General features: G+C 25.2%; 1 protein-coding gene across 3 annotated transcripts in view; it reads right to left on the reverse strand.

Moving 5' to 3' along the window:
* The window catches only part of LOC129610174 (IQ motif and SEC7 domain-containing protein 1), a 110,122-nt gene that overhangs the window by 37,213 nt on the left and 54,933 nt on the right, over positions 1 to 17,976 (reverse strand). For all 3 annotated transcript variants that reach the window (XM_055522590.1, XM_055522591.1, XM_055522592.1), the window contains one exon: positions 8,420 to 9,019. In XM_055522590.1, the coding sequence (XP_055378565.1) occupies positions 8,420 to 9,019 (600 nt within the window). The remainder of the gene's footprint in view (positions 1 to 8,419; positions 9,020 to 17,976) is intronic.

A 17,976-nucleotide genomic window follows, 5' to 3' on the forward strand; every position in this document is an offset into this window, starting at 1 on the left:
CTTGACTATATCTTTACTAGTTTATTATAAAAACACCTACTTTTATTTCATTTCATTTCAATTTTATTTATGTTCTTGCTTTTTTTTTAATTTTCTACCTTCCATACTTTTTAATCAACAAAAAAAAAATTTAATTGAATCGAATCGGAAGTGTTAGACTTTTTCACATTAGTCTAGTAAATTAAAGTGAACATAAGATTAAAGTTGTTTTCTAAATTTGCTATTACAACTTACATACAAAAATATGTGCACATGAACGTGTACCTCTACAAATATGTAAGTATGTATGTATGTAGAAAATCGTTATATTCCCTGACATAAATGGATTTTTAAGCTGAACTAATTAAAGAAAATTGAAATCAAAAAAGCAAAAAAGCAAAACCCCCTAAAAAAACATTGGTGTTTTTCAATTTTTTAAACATTTGTTTTTTTTTGTATTATTCTTGTTTTGTAAATCAAAAGTTTTTACATTAAGTGATTTGGTTTCAAAAAACAAAAAAAAAATGTTGGCAAATTTTTTCTTTTTTGGTATTTTCTTACTTTTTATAACGATTGTGAACAAGAAGTGAAGTACTAATGGCATGATTTTTTTTTTTTTTTTTTTCTTTATTCACTCCTAGAAGGAGCATAGGGCTAGTGCATGATATCACGCACTAGTTTCATAGCGTCATAGAGTTAACTAGGTAGGTGACTAGCCTACCGTAGTTTTATTTTATATTAATTATTTGGATTATTAATATTTACTATTTATTTTTTCTTTAGTTTTTAATATCGAATATTATTAATATTTGAAAATTACTTGTATAATATTTATTAGTATTGCATATTAAGTTATATAATATTGAATATAATTTTTATAGTGACCTGACCGGGGTTTGAACCCGAGACCCTTCGGTTAAAGGGCCGGTGCCATAACCACTGCACCAATGGTCAGATAGCCAAATGTTTTCTAAAATAGTAAAAGTTAAAATTTATGAAATAACGACCACATTCTATATCAACTCACTAAGGAAATAGTTGACGGTGAGAAAGTAGTGAGTGAGTGTTAAAAAAGCTCAGCCATTTTGTTCCAGAAGGCGACAAGTTCAGTTGATATTTTAAAATTTTGACATGCAGTAAATGTGAAAAAAAGATACAGAGAAGGGCTATAAATGTTTTTAGAAAAATTTGATTTTATTTAATGAAAACGTGAAATGTGTAGCAATACGGCAATATTAACTTCTGCTCTTTACTATATAAGCTCTTGACTTCTGTTTTGACTATGTAAGCAATTTCAAAGATTCAAAGAAAGTTTCAGCGATATTTCGTAATGGTTTTATGATGAATACAGGCTAATTTAAATTTAATTTAACAAAATTAAAATAGAAATTCAGCTATTAAATATAAGAGTATACAACAGTGGTAAAGCGAACTATGTAAGTGCATACCTATATTCCCTAATAAAATTTAATTGATTTGTTTTTAGAAAATTTCTTTCTTCGCGAAAATTAAATTGCCTTATATTTCTATAGTTGAAACTCGTTAATATTTTGTGAAATTATATTAGAACTGCTCCTCTCTCATACTCTTTCCATAAAATAGCTTTTAATCTTCCAAATTATTCTAGGCAAACGAATGTATAACAATTAAATTTTAATTTTTCCATTTTATTAACCATTTTACACATAATAACGTAGGAAACATCACATTTCTATTATTCATGGAACATCATCTCTAACGATATCATTTAAATACTAAATTACTGCACATTAATTTATTGACTTTATAAAATAATTTCTTCGATTTAAGTCTGTATATTAGGTTTGAAGGTTTAATTCTCCTTTAAATATTTCTTCAAAGAAAAATAAATAAATTTATAACACTTCTGTTTTCCCTAAAAACAAACAAAAAAACGCGAAAATATAAAAAAGAAAAAACTGCTAGAAAAAAGAAATGAAAACCAGAAGACAAAACCAAAAACCCCCAATGAATTTCAAATGAATTAATGGCGAACCAAATCACGTTGTTTCTTAAAAATTAATAAAGAAAAACGAATAAAATTTACAATCATATTAAAATGTTAAGTTATTCTGTACATACAGGCGACAATAGACGAAATCTACAATTTAACATAGAGTGAAATTGAGGCCATCAAACCCAAAAAGAATTGTAAACACTCATTTATGTGCATGTATAACATTATTGTAAATAAAATATTCATTCCTAGTATATGTTATGTGTGTTGTAAATAAGTAAATAAAAAATAAACACAAATGTACAATGTAGGTATGCACAAAAGTAAATTAAAAAATTAAATAAATAAAATAATTAACGAAATATAAAAAAGAGGAGAAAAAAAATTAAAAAATTAGATTTATAGATGCAAAATTAGCTGATTGTTGAATGTAATAAACGGTATATGAGCGCACACAAAAAGAAACGTGAGCTGATAATGAAGAAAGAATTACAGTGGAAACCATTCATTAATTTTGACTTTCATTACCTTCACTTTTTCTCTTTTTTTTTATCAACAAACAATAGTATCTCAGCGGAAAATGAGAAAATCAAATAGAAATTTTCAAAATAATAAATTAAGAAAATTTTCTTTGTTTTTTGTTAGAAGATTATGAACAAAAGAACAACAATATTGCATCTGTTGCAGTTAAAATTTACTGTTTTGAATGTTTTATTTAGTAAAAATGTACTTTCAGAGTTAATGTAAAAGAATTAAAGAAAATAATTTTTAAACACTTCTGAATAAAATATTGATTAAAGGCTTCAACTTGGTACAAAACCGGGACATTGCTATATTGAAACTGTCCGCATATAGAATTTTGTCCAATTTGAATATTTTTAATTCGCTCTAACTTAACTAATCCAATATGCTTAAATAGGAGCTGGAAAAATAGCCGTCAAAAAATAGTTTACCAAAGTTTAATTGTTCTCAACGCATTAAATTTCAATTACAAATTTAGTTTTAAAACCTATTTGAAATTTTTAATATTTTCCGATGCGAATTACAGTTCAGATTAATACTAAAAGCTTTAAATAATTAAAATTGCTTTGAATTAATGGTGTAACCTTTGAATCTATATGGAGGAACTATAGAATTAAAATATGTAATTAAAAAACTAGTTTTAATTATAAAAACATTGATCTTATCAGCTGCAGGTACATACTAAACTGCATAAGAATCGCAACTGAAATAAGAGTGCTCCTTTGCTTTATTTAATTATAAATCACCTCCCCTCCATATATTGCAGGTAAATTATGTTAAGAGATTATTTTTATAATTGAATAACTCACAAGTACTATTGATTTCGCTTTTAAAATTTCCAAATATGTGTGTAAGATCATGCAAAAATTGAACTTAAAGTTGTTTTAATATAATTTAAATAAATAAAACTTGTTAATATAAAACCGGATTTTGTTTTAAATATACAATATTAAAGAGTCAAATAAATTCCAATCTCGATTCTCTTCTATAGTTCCATAATGTTAATATTATAGATCTTGAAAGCAACTTAAATTCGTATTTATTATTAATTCTTGAAACTCAACTTTAATTGTCAACAAAATACGAGTACATGTATAGTAAATATTTCAATCCTCAAATATTAATTGCTAAACTATTAAACCTCTTGTTTTTGATTCTTGTTCTCTTTTTATTGCTCAATCATTTACATATATGAGCTTTTCAAAATCAGGAAATTTTTTGGCAAATTTTTTAGCCTTATCTTTTAAAAACTTTTTTTTTGCCTTAATAATTTTGGTGGTTTTATCATGTATGTGTGCATGTATTAGAAAAAACAAACAAGATACAGAAATACAGAGAAACAAAAATTAAAATATGAAAAACAGGTGGGGTAAGATGTGATAAAACAAAAACATTTGAATAAATTTGAATTAATTTCTTAATTTAATTTGACTTGTATAATACGATGATTAATGGAGAATTCATGTTTCTAATGGTGGTATAGGGTATGGGATGATCTTTATTAAAGTTTCATTAACATCTTCAATATAAAAAGTCAATAAATAATTAAAAATTTTAAAGTTTAATGTTTTTTTTAGATAAAAAGTTCGTGTTTAAGAATTCTTTATATTCGCAGTTTTAAAGTTGATTAATGAAGAATTGATATTTATTAAAGATATTAAAGAAAATTGATGATTTTCTGATGATGAATGTTACCCACATTTATAATTAAATAGCGATTTAATTGTATTAAAGTAATTGAAGGGTTTTGTAAATTTTCATGAAAAGAATGGGTAGTCGTTAACTAATTTCCTTCGGAACATTAAAAATTTGGTTCAAAGAATATACAGGCAAATCAAACTTGAAATAAAAATTTAGAATAATAAAAATAAATGAAAATTTTAAAATACTATTGGAGCATTTCACTATTTTATTGTGTTGTCGGAGCTCATTACTCTATGTATATTGAACGGATAGCTTAAATTTTGAAGGCAATAAAAAGAAAGTTTTGAAGTTCTTAATTAAAAGACAAATGTAAAATTTTAGTTATTCTTAACTAGTCAAATTGCAAATTGATTAAATATGTATAAAGAATGGGAATTAAATGGAAGTTGAGATATACGCCAACAATTTGCTTCACTGCATTCATCAAAATACTTAAGCTATGTGTATTAAGAATATGTGGGTTAAAGATGCAAATTAAATTTTTAAATTTTAAGCAATACATAAAATTATATTCAAATCCATTTCATTCGCACAAGTTTTTGTTATATAAATTGAACGTTATAAATCACTTCTTTTTAAAAGAGAATTCCATAACGTGGAAGCATAGGTTTTTGCACTTTATTTTCACAGATTGTTGAATATTTAAAAATAATTTACCGCTGAAAAAGAATTGAAAAATTTAATTGACAAAAGGTGAAGTAAATATTTATCGGACTGAACACATGTAAATAGAAAATATTATTATAATTCCAATGCTACCGCTAGACATATGTATAAACCAAAAAAAAGCAGAAACATTTGTCTGTAACAGATCTCAAAATTTTTAAAGAAATTTTGTGAAGGTTGGTTTTACAGAAATTTAAATCCCGAGTTTTCCAAGAATCAGTGCCTCAAATTCCACTCATACAAACATACATTATATTCTGATATATTTACAATTTGTTTTTTCGACTTAGACCGAAATCTTGAGTAAAACCCAAAATCTAAAATTGGATCAAATAAAAATGTTGGGCGGGTTCATTCATTAAGACTTCCGATCATCTGAAATATTATTGGATCACCGTGAATTACCATATTTTTTCTTAAAATTACCTTACAAAACTCTTTCAATTTTCGATTAATTTTCCTAAATTCTACACATTAAAAACTGTTTAAAAGTACACCAAATAATGTAAATATTTTTGAATTTTTTAAACAAAATTAAAGCGTTTGTGAAACTTTTATATTTCCTCTCGAACCAGATTAAACCCATCATCTATTTTAAAAGGTCATCATTACACTCATTTGAATTTATCAATATATAAATTCCTTCCTAAATTGATATTTCAAAAATTTTCTCATTCCATCGTATCCTTATATAAAATCACATTCATATAAACAAAGCTTTAAAAGCAACTAACACAAAAGCAACAAGCTACATCAGCTGAACAGGTAAATTTTTGTATTTGTTATATTTGTTCATTCTATGTTTTGGTTTTTTATCTTGATTTCTTTTTACATTTTATTTCTGCTCATTCAAATCCCGTTTTTGTATTTTGATAACAATAAATTGGTAAACAAAAGTAAAAGCAGATACGAGGAAAAAAACCGGATATAATCAACAAATCATATGTGAGAAAAGACCGTAAACAATTCGATTTAAAGATTTTAAAGAACCGCAATGAATACTATACAGGCCAGCATCAGTACCGAAAACAACTGAAAATTAAAAAAGGTGGTAAAAGAAAAAAAAAGCGGAAGTAGATCTTAGTTTACTTGTACAAACATCTCATCTCTTTTCCGATATAAATTCATTTTAAATGAAAGGTAAAAAAAAATAAAAATTGAATAAAATTTTCTCAATTAAAAATAAAAAAAATTTGTTTTTTTCAGCACAAAAGGGTTAAATAAGTGTTCACCTTTTTTCCATTATTGATACGAAAAAAATAAAAATTCCCAAGACCGTGCATATTTTGTTTTTCTCTTGCATAAAATATATTTAAAGATATTAACTGTTTTACTGTTCCCTTGTGTTCGATGTAAACTATATGGTTAATCTTGGAAACGGAAATTGATAGTAACATTGATTGCATGTGAAACGTGGTTCTAAGGCGAACATATGCACATGTTGTTGGTACGATTTTAAATTTTGAAATCAGAAAATTAATGCCGAAGCCGAAGAAATGTTAATCTTCACATTATCAACGAAAATGTGTTGGTCATTTGTTTTACGACACAGCAGTTTCCATTACCAAGTTTATAATAATAACGACTTTTTACTAATGTAAATTTGACAATTTTGAGTTTGAATATTGTGTCCAGCAACAAATATTTCAGCATTTCAAAAACTATGTTTGTCTATTTAAAATGAGGTAAACATTGAATCCAAAATTTTTTACATTTTCTTCATTTTTTCATTGAAAAAGTAAAAGGATTTTTTAAAGTTTAAATTTAAAAGAATTATTTAAGGTCTCCTCCTAAACTTATGCAAACTATATGAAATGAAATTGCTTTTCGGCTTGAAGCTACTGTAGTTGAGATAAAATTGAAAAAAAAGAAAGTTGGTATCCATGTTAAACGTCCTTGGATTATAATAAATTTAATTTTGGTGTCAGCAGGTGTAGGTGGTCATGTGAAACCCATTTCATATATGCAGTATAAAATAAACAAAAATAATATTGTTACATAATTATGTATGAACACAATTATTGCTTTGTCATCCATTAACATAACAATTTTTTGGTTAATATTTTAATGCTTCAACAAAATACAAAGAGCAACGTAAATTATTATTACGCATATTAAGTGAAGTTTTAATGTTAAAACTAAATTTTTTTCTATATGAGTGAATTCCTGTATTGCGAAATTTATATATATATACACTTTTCAATTCATAAATAAGCGTAAATTATGCTTTTTTTTTCAAAATTTAACAATAGTGTTGAAAAGCATTATTTTTGTTCGCCACTCTTTTTGTTTTACTTTTGCAGACAATGAACAAGTAATCTATTGTCAGCATGAAAGAGTTACCAAATGCATGCAATTAGTTAGTTGGAAATAATTTTGAGCGTTAGAAATTTTCGGAATTTTTTATTAAAGACAATATGTTTCTGTCAAATGAATGAATGAAGACAGACAAGATTTGTTGTAAATTTTGTAGATATGAATTTAGTGATTCTGAAATATTTCAGAAAGTTTGAAAATTTGTTACCAATGTACGTAATAACTGTTTGTTAAAAATATTAAAATCACAATTTGATGAAGAAGCGAAATTATTAAAAATAAGAGGAATCAAATCCAGTCGAATCAGAATTAATTAAATAACTTCTCTATTGAATTTGAAATTATTTTTTAAAAATGCTTTCAGCAAATACAATCATAATTCATAAATTAAAATTCGCTTATTTGTAAAGCACTTAAAATTTATGTAAAATAAAATTTCCGATATATACTTAATTATTAAAATTTAACGCTCATTTAAAGTTAACTATTAACTGCTGTATGCGACATACATATATTGTGCACACATATTCCAATTTAAAGATTCATATACGTATGTATACCTATGTATACATGAATTTGGTAATAAATTTATGAGTAAAATCAAATATAACCACCTTCTTTTTAGAAATATAGCAACCTTGGATACCACAACTATGTAATTTTCTTCTGTAACTTTTTTTTTGTTTTTGAATAAATATTCAAATCGAGTCGCGACTTTAAGTAATTTAAAATTCAGCGGAATCATAGAGGTTTTTAAATTGAATTTGTTTTTTAATTTCAATATAGAAGAAGAAATATGTGTATGAATTGAATTCCAAATAATTGTGTTTTGAATTGAGTTAAGGTTGTACGTTTTGACATTTTTTACATGATTACATAGGTTTGAGTTCTTCCTTCCTTAGAAAATTCGCAAAAAGTAATTAATGTCTTCTTTTCTTTTTAAGGAGTAGAATAAAAGAGGTTTTGAAGGTATATAATGAGGCAGAAATGAATCTAAGATAATAGATACCAGCAACTAAACAACTTAAACAAGGAAAACGTTATAACATGAAAAAAAATATTTGCAAATGATCTTAAGTTCTTGTGTATAGAAACTTCCGGTGAATAATGATTTGTTTGTATAATTACATACACAAATCAGGAAGTTGTCTTGATAATATTAAAAAAATAAGTCTAAATTTATATTTTCTTCTTGTTTTATAGTTGATTTGAATTTAATAAATAAATGAATTAAATGAATATGATAAACCAACTTACGCTGTTTGTGCTCTGGTCCTTTTTAAAACATCGCCATTATTTCGTACGGAATTCTTCTTATGCATTGTTTGTAAAGCGGAATTTCCGACACCTGTACCGACACCAGTACCAGCAACAACAATTGCACCACCGTGATGTGGATGCCCGCTAGGTATACCGATTGGAGCGGAAGCGATACCAACATTATTACCACCAACAACAACACCACCACCACCATGATGTAAATGATGATGATGATGATGTGTTGATGTATGACTAAAATGTGATTGTTGTGATGATGAATTTGATGCTATACTATTATTTGATGAAACACCAATTCCACTACCACCAACACCTACAATATTTGATGATGATGATGCTGCTGATGATCCACCACTTATTAAAGAGTTTTGATGACACATTTGATGTGAAGATGGCTGATGTTGATATATTATTTGTTGTTGCTGTTGTTGCGGTGGTGGAGCATAATGTTGTTGTGACGGTTGTAAATAAACATAACCACCAATACCACTACTTGTGGATTGTGATGATATTGAACCAGGTCCTGGTAAAGCGGTATACTGTCCCGTTTGGGAACGATCGATTACTTTTTGTGGGAAACTAAAACAAAAAATAGAAAATAAATTTATTGATAACGGCGATAAATTAAAGCACGATTTGATATAATGTAAAAATCTTCAACACAGAATGACAATGCAAGAGTTTTACAAATGTTGAACATTTTGTAGTAAGATTAAAGGAATTTATAATTTTAAAACAACTAACAAATTGAAATGGACCTCTTGAAATGTATTTTTTTTTGTAAAATGAAGATATTGTTTTGAAATTATTTGCTTACGAGAATTAAGCACCCAATAAATGCGCAAATTATTTTACCAGCAGAATTACTCGCAACTTTATAACCGTGTTTTAAACTGACTTCGAAACGATTGTTAACTTTATTTGAAGGACTTTTTATACCCACTACCAATACCACATTTTTTCAACTTTTTCGAAAAACCACAAAAATTGCATGCTTTCCAAACCTGTTTATTAAACATATCATCCAAAAAATTCATAAATTACAAAACATTTTTGGTTTTAGAATAAAAATACCTTCAATATCAAAGTATAAATTAGAAAAATCTGAATAAAGTTATGAGCCGTTTTATAAATTACACTTTAAATATTTACGCCACTTATCAAAAATTTCTCCATATAAAATTCATATGTTTGTTAATACAGTTGCATTTAATTTCGTACCAAATTGCAAAATAACTGTGACGTTGTGTGATATAATAATGGTAAACTTACGCAATTTTTGTAACTCTTCAGGTATAGGTGAATACCCTAAAATGATGTCAACTTTTCGAATCGATGTTTTTGAACTCATATACAAAAATAAAAGTCTATATGTATAAAAATGAATATAAAATAAAAATATAAATGCAAAATGAAATTGTGCAAGCGTAATTGGATAATTTTTCTTTTTTCATTTAATGAAAATTCACTATTAAAATTCTTTTTTTTTTTATTTTGTCTTTTGTTCTTGGGCACTCAAAATATGATTTATATAGAATAACTCAATTTCACTAAAGTTTTCGAATTCAACCATGTATTTCGTATATATTTTAGATTTCTCGTTTGTAAGTAAATTTTTATTACTTCAAATTTTATAAGATCAAAACTTGAAATGTGTATAACATTTTAACTTTTCAACAATAAAATTTTCGAAATTCGTATTTAATTTAGATTTTCAGTACATTTGAATCAAAAGTGACCCAACTATTTTAATTTACACATTTAACACTTTCAGTATACCCACTTAGCAATAAAATAAAATTTATTCAGGACAATTTCGAAATTTTAAAAATTTTAAGAACAAGCTATGTACATATATTCAAAAATATTAAATTTTTGTGACCTCTTTTCAAAAATTAATCACATTTAAAATAAAACTTTGTTATTTCGAAGATTCTGCAATATTTTCGTTTAATTAAGGAAAAATTTTATTTGATTTTTAAATTTCCATTGAATCCAATTTGATTTCGTAAAAACTAAGATTTAAAACTAAATGTAATTTATTTCTTTAATATGAAGAATTTTCCGCGTTAATATTGTTTTACTACGATCTTCACATCAAAAAACTCGACCCAAAACTAAAGCAAAAACGTACAAATAAATATGAAAAAACTGAAAAAAAGAAAAACAAAAACTAAAACTTCAAACCGAGTTCAAAACGAAAAATGCAAAAAAAACCTACAAATTTATCCAAACCTACTTTATACCGTTGTTGTCAAATTTAAAGAATAATTTAAAAATTTTTTTAATTTCCAGCCAACATAATGTAAGTACATTACACACACCGATACCATTGGACCATTATTACAAACAAATGAAAATATTTACAACAACAATAATTATGTTGTATGTAATAAAATAAAAGTTGTAATAATAGTAACGATGTTCATATAGAAGAAAAAACAAACCATAAGGAATAAGAAAGCTTATTGTAAAAGAGCGAAAATTACTGCAAATTTTCGAATGTATTATGGAACTATGAATAGTTGTAAATAATACGAATAATATAAAATATTTAATGATATTATAAAACTGGTAAGAAAACGGAATAAGAAAGAGGGAAATGACAGAAAATACAACATAACACAATTAAACTAACTTAACCAACATAAACGTACAAATAAAAAAGTAGTTGTCAATGAAATGAAAATTATTATTATTATAATTGCAATTGTATTCAAATATTTATATGTAGTAGTGTAAAATTATAAAGTAATAATAAAAAAAAAAATGATGTAGTCAGGGGATCTTCATTTTTCTGAAATATGTAGCAGAAAATTATACAAGTATACTGAAACGTTTTTGTATGAAATTTATTATACATTATCTATGCCACTGTAAATTTGCTAATTCTTTTGATTCATTTATACAATTACAAATATGCTTTTCGTGAAATAATAATTAAGGAAATGGTTCCAATATTAAGAAACATTTGATTTACTAGTCTGATTAATTAGTTTCTTAATTTCCAATTCTAGTATAAGAATCATAATGATAGTTCAGTAATTAAAATTTAAAAATTTACATTTATTACATTAATTTTTTAATACTGATTTCTGAGCAGTGACCTCAGTAGATATATTCGTTGATTATGAAAATTACTCGAAATTGCATTATTAGTATATTCCGCCAATGACATACTATATTTTTCTTAATTTCATAATATCGGCAACTGAGCTGTGACTGCAATAGATATACTTCTGTATACCTTTATTTATTTATAGTAATTGTGTCATCTGACTTATGACTGCAATAAACTTACTATAATTCAATCAATTTCTTAATAATGACGCCCGAACAGTAATGCTTCCATACAAACCATTGTTTCATTGATTTAGTAAAATTAGTGATTAAATTCTCAAAACTAGTATCTGTTAACCCCGAAGAAGAAGAAGAAAATCAAACAAGTAGCAAAATTAAAATTATAATTACAAAATTCGAAACTTGAAATTCAACGGTTTCCAAAAAGAAATATTGTTTAAATTGGCATTAATTCGTATTTTTATCTTTGAAATAATTTTAAAATCCATTTTTCTTCTAAATTCAAAATGTAACAAAGCTGCTACAATCGAAAGATGTTTAGAGTCATTTATAATATTGAAAACAGTAAAAGAAAAAGAGAGCTTATACATAAATTTATAAAATTATATTTATTAACGGATTATTTTTATTTATGCCTATTTTTTAATAAAAGTAAGAGTTAACGGTTAATTTTTCTCTCCATTTTTTTTAATTAAAATAACTTTATACGCAACTTATGTATCAAGAGCATATATGTACATATGCATATACATATGCATTTATATGCAGTAAGAGAGAATATCGTAAATATTAAAGATTATAAAAACATAAAAATATTTTAAATAACATTCGGGTTAATTACTTACGTTCACATAAAGAAAATCTTGAATGACATTGTAATTGAGTGCAAAAATTAAAATTTTACAAATTTTGAGGGGCAAGTTATCGAGAGGAGGTTGAGGTTGAAAAAAATTTTCTTCTAACGAAGTAAACTATTTCTTATTGCCTGCAACCTGCGGTCAAGAAACAAGACGATATCAAAAATTTGAAAAGAACGAATGTTAGATAACGGTATATTTTGGTCATGATAAGCTCAATTAAGATAAGCCGCGACAGAAGAAGCCAACCACTACTTTTCTGTGTTTGCAAAATTTGAAAAATTCTTATGGTTTCACTACAAAGAATTTTTAAAAATGGTGTTTTTCAAATCAAAGGTTTTTTGACGGGGAAATAAAGCTTTTAGGGGGGAATAGGTAAAAATTTTCTTTTACGAAAATAAGTTTGTATATATAAGCTTTCTATCTTCACGGGTGTAGAGGTTTTGTAAACATGTCCACGGACGGACCACATGAAACTCATAAGCAAAATAAGTAATTCTTTTTTCAAAATTTTTTTGGAAAAGTGCTAAAAATTAATATACATACTATATACGTACATATTATATTATGTATATAAAAATACAATTATACCCATTCATTATAGCCGAAAGTACATAAATGTATATTCATATATGTATGTATATGCTATTCCATAAATAAATATTGGGCCTGAATATTTTGTTGCCCAACAAAATGTGGCATCAATATATTGATTATAATATTTGCAGTATTGTGTGCATGTATGTAAATATTTACATTGCATAAATTTTTAAGAATAACTAAAGAAAAGAAAATGTTTGAATTTTTAAATTTTATCTAATCTCTAAATCAAATAGCGGTATAAATTCTTCACTTAAAAATCGTTGAATAAAACCTCTTTAATTTTTTTTTTATATTTATGAGCTGATTAACCTTGAGAAATTTAAAAAAAAAACATGAAATTCAATAACTTATTTCTATATATGTAAGTATGTTTGTTTATATTTGTAATAAAAAACACGAAATTTGATAAGGTTAAGCAGAAAAAGAAGTCATTTATTTGACTTTTTGTTTGGAAACATCAACACTACCTAAATAATTCAAATACTTAATTTAGAAAAATATTTTTTACAAGCATTATTAATTTAATAAAATACTGTTCTAACTCAGTTAATAGATTACTTATTTGGAAAATATGCACATGTTTATGTAGGCATACATACTTGTACATATGTATGTACTCGTAGGTATAAGAGCATATGCATAAAATGTTAACAAAGGGTTAATAACAATCATATTAGAAAATCTATCAATTAATCTTTTTAATGACACTATTGACAATTATGTTGTATAAAGTTGTATTTTCGCCTTGAATGTTAACATTGTACAAAATTAAACTTTTACATAACCATAATAGTATGTTTTAAATTTTTAATAAAATATAAAAATTATGTTGAAAAATAATAAACAATCTTCAAGCAATAATTCAAATTTTTTGAAGATTCGAAGTTGGAATGTAGATATTTGGATTAAAAATATGAAAGAAAGGTAAATAAAGGAATACTTAATTATTATAAAGTTATAATATTAACCCTTTAATGTTGCTTTTAGTTATACTTAAAATTTTTTATGAGCAATATTGATCGCATTCATGTCACTAGCACTTAAAGTGACCTTTTATAAGAAATTTTAGCTATTTCACGTCAATAAATCCTTACAAAAATTATTAATCTTTTCAGCCGCTGGTTTTAAGTAGTTTTTAAACTTTTTATGAACATTATTAACCCTATTAAAATCATATTGTTCGTTGGTCGTAATAGTATAACTATTCTCTTTGCGATTTCGGAATTTCTTTTTTATATTTAAAATACTCTTTTTTCGTTTTCTAATAGTGAGTTTGAATTTAAAACAAATACATACTTGTAATTTGTACTTGACAAGGTTTTCCGTGATTTGCAAACATGGCATCATAAAATGTGATTTTTATATGAAATTAACTCATTTATCACACAAATGAAACCGTTCCATTCTATACAGTTCAAAATTTCTTTTAGTTTCCTTTACTAAAACCTATATTGATTATATATGCAAAATACTTAGGGTGCATTAAATTTTAAATGAATACGGAATAAAGTAAGTCCGTTTTTATTTACTTTTATTTTAACCAAATATTTTAAAAGAGCACAAGTAAAAAAAAAATTTGAATAATTATTTTCAATAAAAAAAATCAATTTAAAAATAAATAACGAATTTCTTTAAAAGCCGCCAAAAACAACTTATGTGATTTCTTATAGTTTCCATGGTCCTTTTCTTGTTTTTCTTTTAATAAAAGTGTAAAATCATCTGGTCTTTGTCATTTCCAACATTTATAATTACAACATATGTTTGTGTATACACGAAACTCTTTGTTTCTCTGCTCTATATAAAATTACATACAGAATTAAAAAAAATTGTTTTGGGACTCGATTTAACATAAAGTCATACAAAAACACTTTTATTTTTCGAACAATGCACTCCAGGTATGAATAAATAAATTATAATATCTGCTTGTATCCTTTGTACCTTTCAGTACGTTTTCGTTTTAATATTTAAGGAATTATTATTTTTTGATTTTCACAAAGAAAAAGGAAGAAAAAGAAGAAAAAAAAATCTGTATGGATTTACTTATTCTCTTAAATCAACTTGATTTTGTTACTGCTGGTTGTTACTGTTGTCAGTTTCATTTTTCCTCAAGGTTTTTATTTGCTTGAAAAATGGGATCACAAAGAAAACTTATTTATTTATTTTTTATGACGCGGCCAAAAAACTTCTTTCAGTTTAGAGTAAAACCAGATGAAAAAATAGAAGTTCGACTCCATTGGAATTATACGGTATACGTTCATACATACAAAACACGTGTAAAAAAAATAAAACTTTATATTTTAATATTGTCCAAAATCGATTGTAAAACAACAGTCGACATTTTTATAGTCACATTAAAATTATACAAGTTCATAACTATGTTTGATTTTAGAAATGTACAGACAAACTTATTTATACATACTTAATTATATTTTAATATAATGTAGGAACGGCAGAATTTTATCGTGTGTTCTCCACCACAACAGAATAAAATTTTTTGTATACATGTGTACATAAATATATTGCATAATGCATTTGCAGTAGAGTATTTTGAAAAAAATTAATTATGGAATAATTTTGAATATTTGATCGTCTGTCGGGATTTTCTTGCATTGTGAATTAAAATTTTAGGAATTCTAATAATAATAGTGTTCGATTTTAATCCGATTCCTTATAAATATTTTCTTCCGCTTTAATTATTGATTGAGTGTAAAAGATGAAAAACAAAATCGGAAAGCATACAAGACTAAGATTCGCTCAAACTTTTAATTAGTAAATTTTGAACTATAAGAAAAAAATTTAAAGAACTCGATTGATAATGGCAGTGATTGTATTTAGTTAGAAATCTAATAAAATTATTAACCCAATATTTCTTTTCTTCAATTTTTACATTATAACTCTGTATCTGTTTTAAACAACGATCGAACACATAAAGTATTGAGAGAAATAAAAACTAAGCTGTGAATTTCAAATTTTAAGAGTTTCATTTGGTGTTTTAATTTCAAAAAATTAAATTCACACCATCTATCGGGAAAAATATCCATAATTCACCACACGTTCTTTTACGGTGCCTTTAATATGCATTGCCATTTTCGTTTTAAGAAAAGTGTATGTAAAATTTTCGCCGTTTAAGGTGAATTCACGCCTTTATTTTTTGTTAGGAAAAATGCTTGTAAAAATTAGTAAATTTTATAAAATTTCATTACCTTGAATTTTTTTTATTTCTATTTTCGTAAACATATAAAACAAAATAAGCTGAAAAAAGAACCTTAAAAGAAATGCCATAAAAGTATAAAAAAGATTATTTAACTACATACGACAGTATTATAAAATGGGGGTTAAACCCTTAAAAAAAATAATCATAATAAATAATTTAATAATAAAGAAAAAAAATTAAAAAAAAAAACTATTATATTAAGGAAAACGCTTCACCTTTATGAGAAATTCTATTGCACTGTATAAAAATTAAAAAAAAAAATGAGTAAATTTTGTACAGTGTCTGGTAGCGTTCCTGTTATAAATACATTTATGCAAGTAAAGTTGTTTTTATACTGCTATACTATCAATATTGGAAGAAAATAAAAAACAAAGAATTGAAGAAACGCATCTGAACAGAACGCTTCGCTTACACACATTACTTGGGCTATAATTTAATTTTAAACTGAAAAACGAATTAAAAATGGATTCAGACTATTAATTTTTTGGTTGTTCTTTGTTGTGTTCTACTCGGTTGTAGACTGTAGTATAAGAAATTAGGAGGAGGAATACTCAAAAAAAAAGGTCAATATACATAATTTTTTTTTTAATTTTATTTCTTTTTTTTACCTATAATTTTCTTAATAGACGACATTTTGATGGATAAATACGGTAGCTGAACGTAATATAGACAAGACATCGAAACATAAAATTAACATTTATTTTTTGTTATTTTATTTTTTTTTTAATTATCATTTTAATTCGAGAATTGATCCGATTCAGATTGGTAAATTTTATAATCTTCTTGAATCACCAATATCGTAATCATCATTATCATTATGATCGTTATTCAATCATTGTGTTATCAATAACAATAATTATTATTAAATGAATAATAAATGATTGTGGTGTGATGATCATCAACCATCTGTAGCATGAAATAATTGGTTAAAAGTTTTGTGTTTTCTCTTGCATTTTATAATCATTTTAAAATTAAAGAAAAAGAGATATTATAGGAGCATAAAGCTACAAAATGCATTTATGTAAATGTACATATGTAAAATAGACAAAGAACTATTAAAAATTATGTATTTATAACTGTATGTATGTAAGTGAGTATATATGTACAATAAACATAATATGGAGAAAATTTTAATGTTGAAAGGTGTTCAACTTTATAGACATAAAAGTATAATAAATTATCATATATTTGAGCAGGGGAACTGTTTTGTTTAACAAGAAGAATCATGAGACACCATAGAGAAAAAAAAAGAGCATTTTTATTGTGAGTTTTTAATTTTTTTTTGGATTCATTAGAATATGAATTGTGAAATGGAAATTAAAATGAAATAAAATGAGTTTACAAATATTTTAACGAAATTTTCTTTATTTGATTAATAATATTTATTATTGTTTTCTATACATAAAAATGTATGTAAGTAAGTGAATACCAGAATTTTATAGTGTATTTTTTGGGCTGCTTTATGATGACCCCGTTTTTTGTTTTTTCAAACAAATAAAACGAACTATACGAACAAAGATTATTTAGAAACAAATCAATCAAATTGGAATAACAACAAAAATAAATAAATGAAATTTATATAGTTAAATTTATCACAATTACGAAGAAAAAAAATTAATTTTGAAAAGAAGTGCATCACGATGCTTGAGTATGTAATACGCATATTACATGCATAATGTAATTGGTACATTGTACAGAGTTGGATTTCAGTTAAATATGTTGAATATGGTGAATAGAATTACTTTAGTTTTTTCTTTATGGATTATGGAAAAAGGTTTTAA

The sequence above is a fragment of the Condylostylus longicornis genome, unplaced genomic scaffold (assembly GCF_029603195.1).
Source record: "Condylostylus longicornis isolate FDR11 unplaced genomic scaffold, ASM2960319v2 ptg000044l, whole genome shotgun sequence".
Classification (NCBI taxonomy): domain Eukaryota; kingdom Metazoa; phylum Arthropoda; class Insecta; order Diptera; family Dolichopodidae; genus Condylostylus; species Condylostylus longicornis.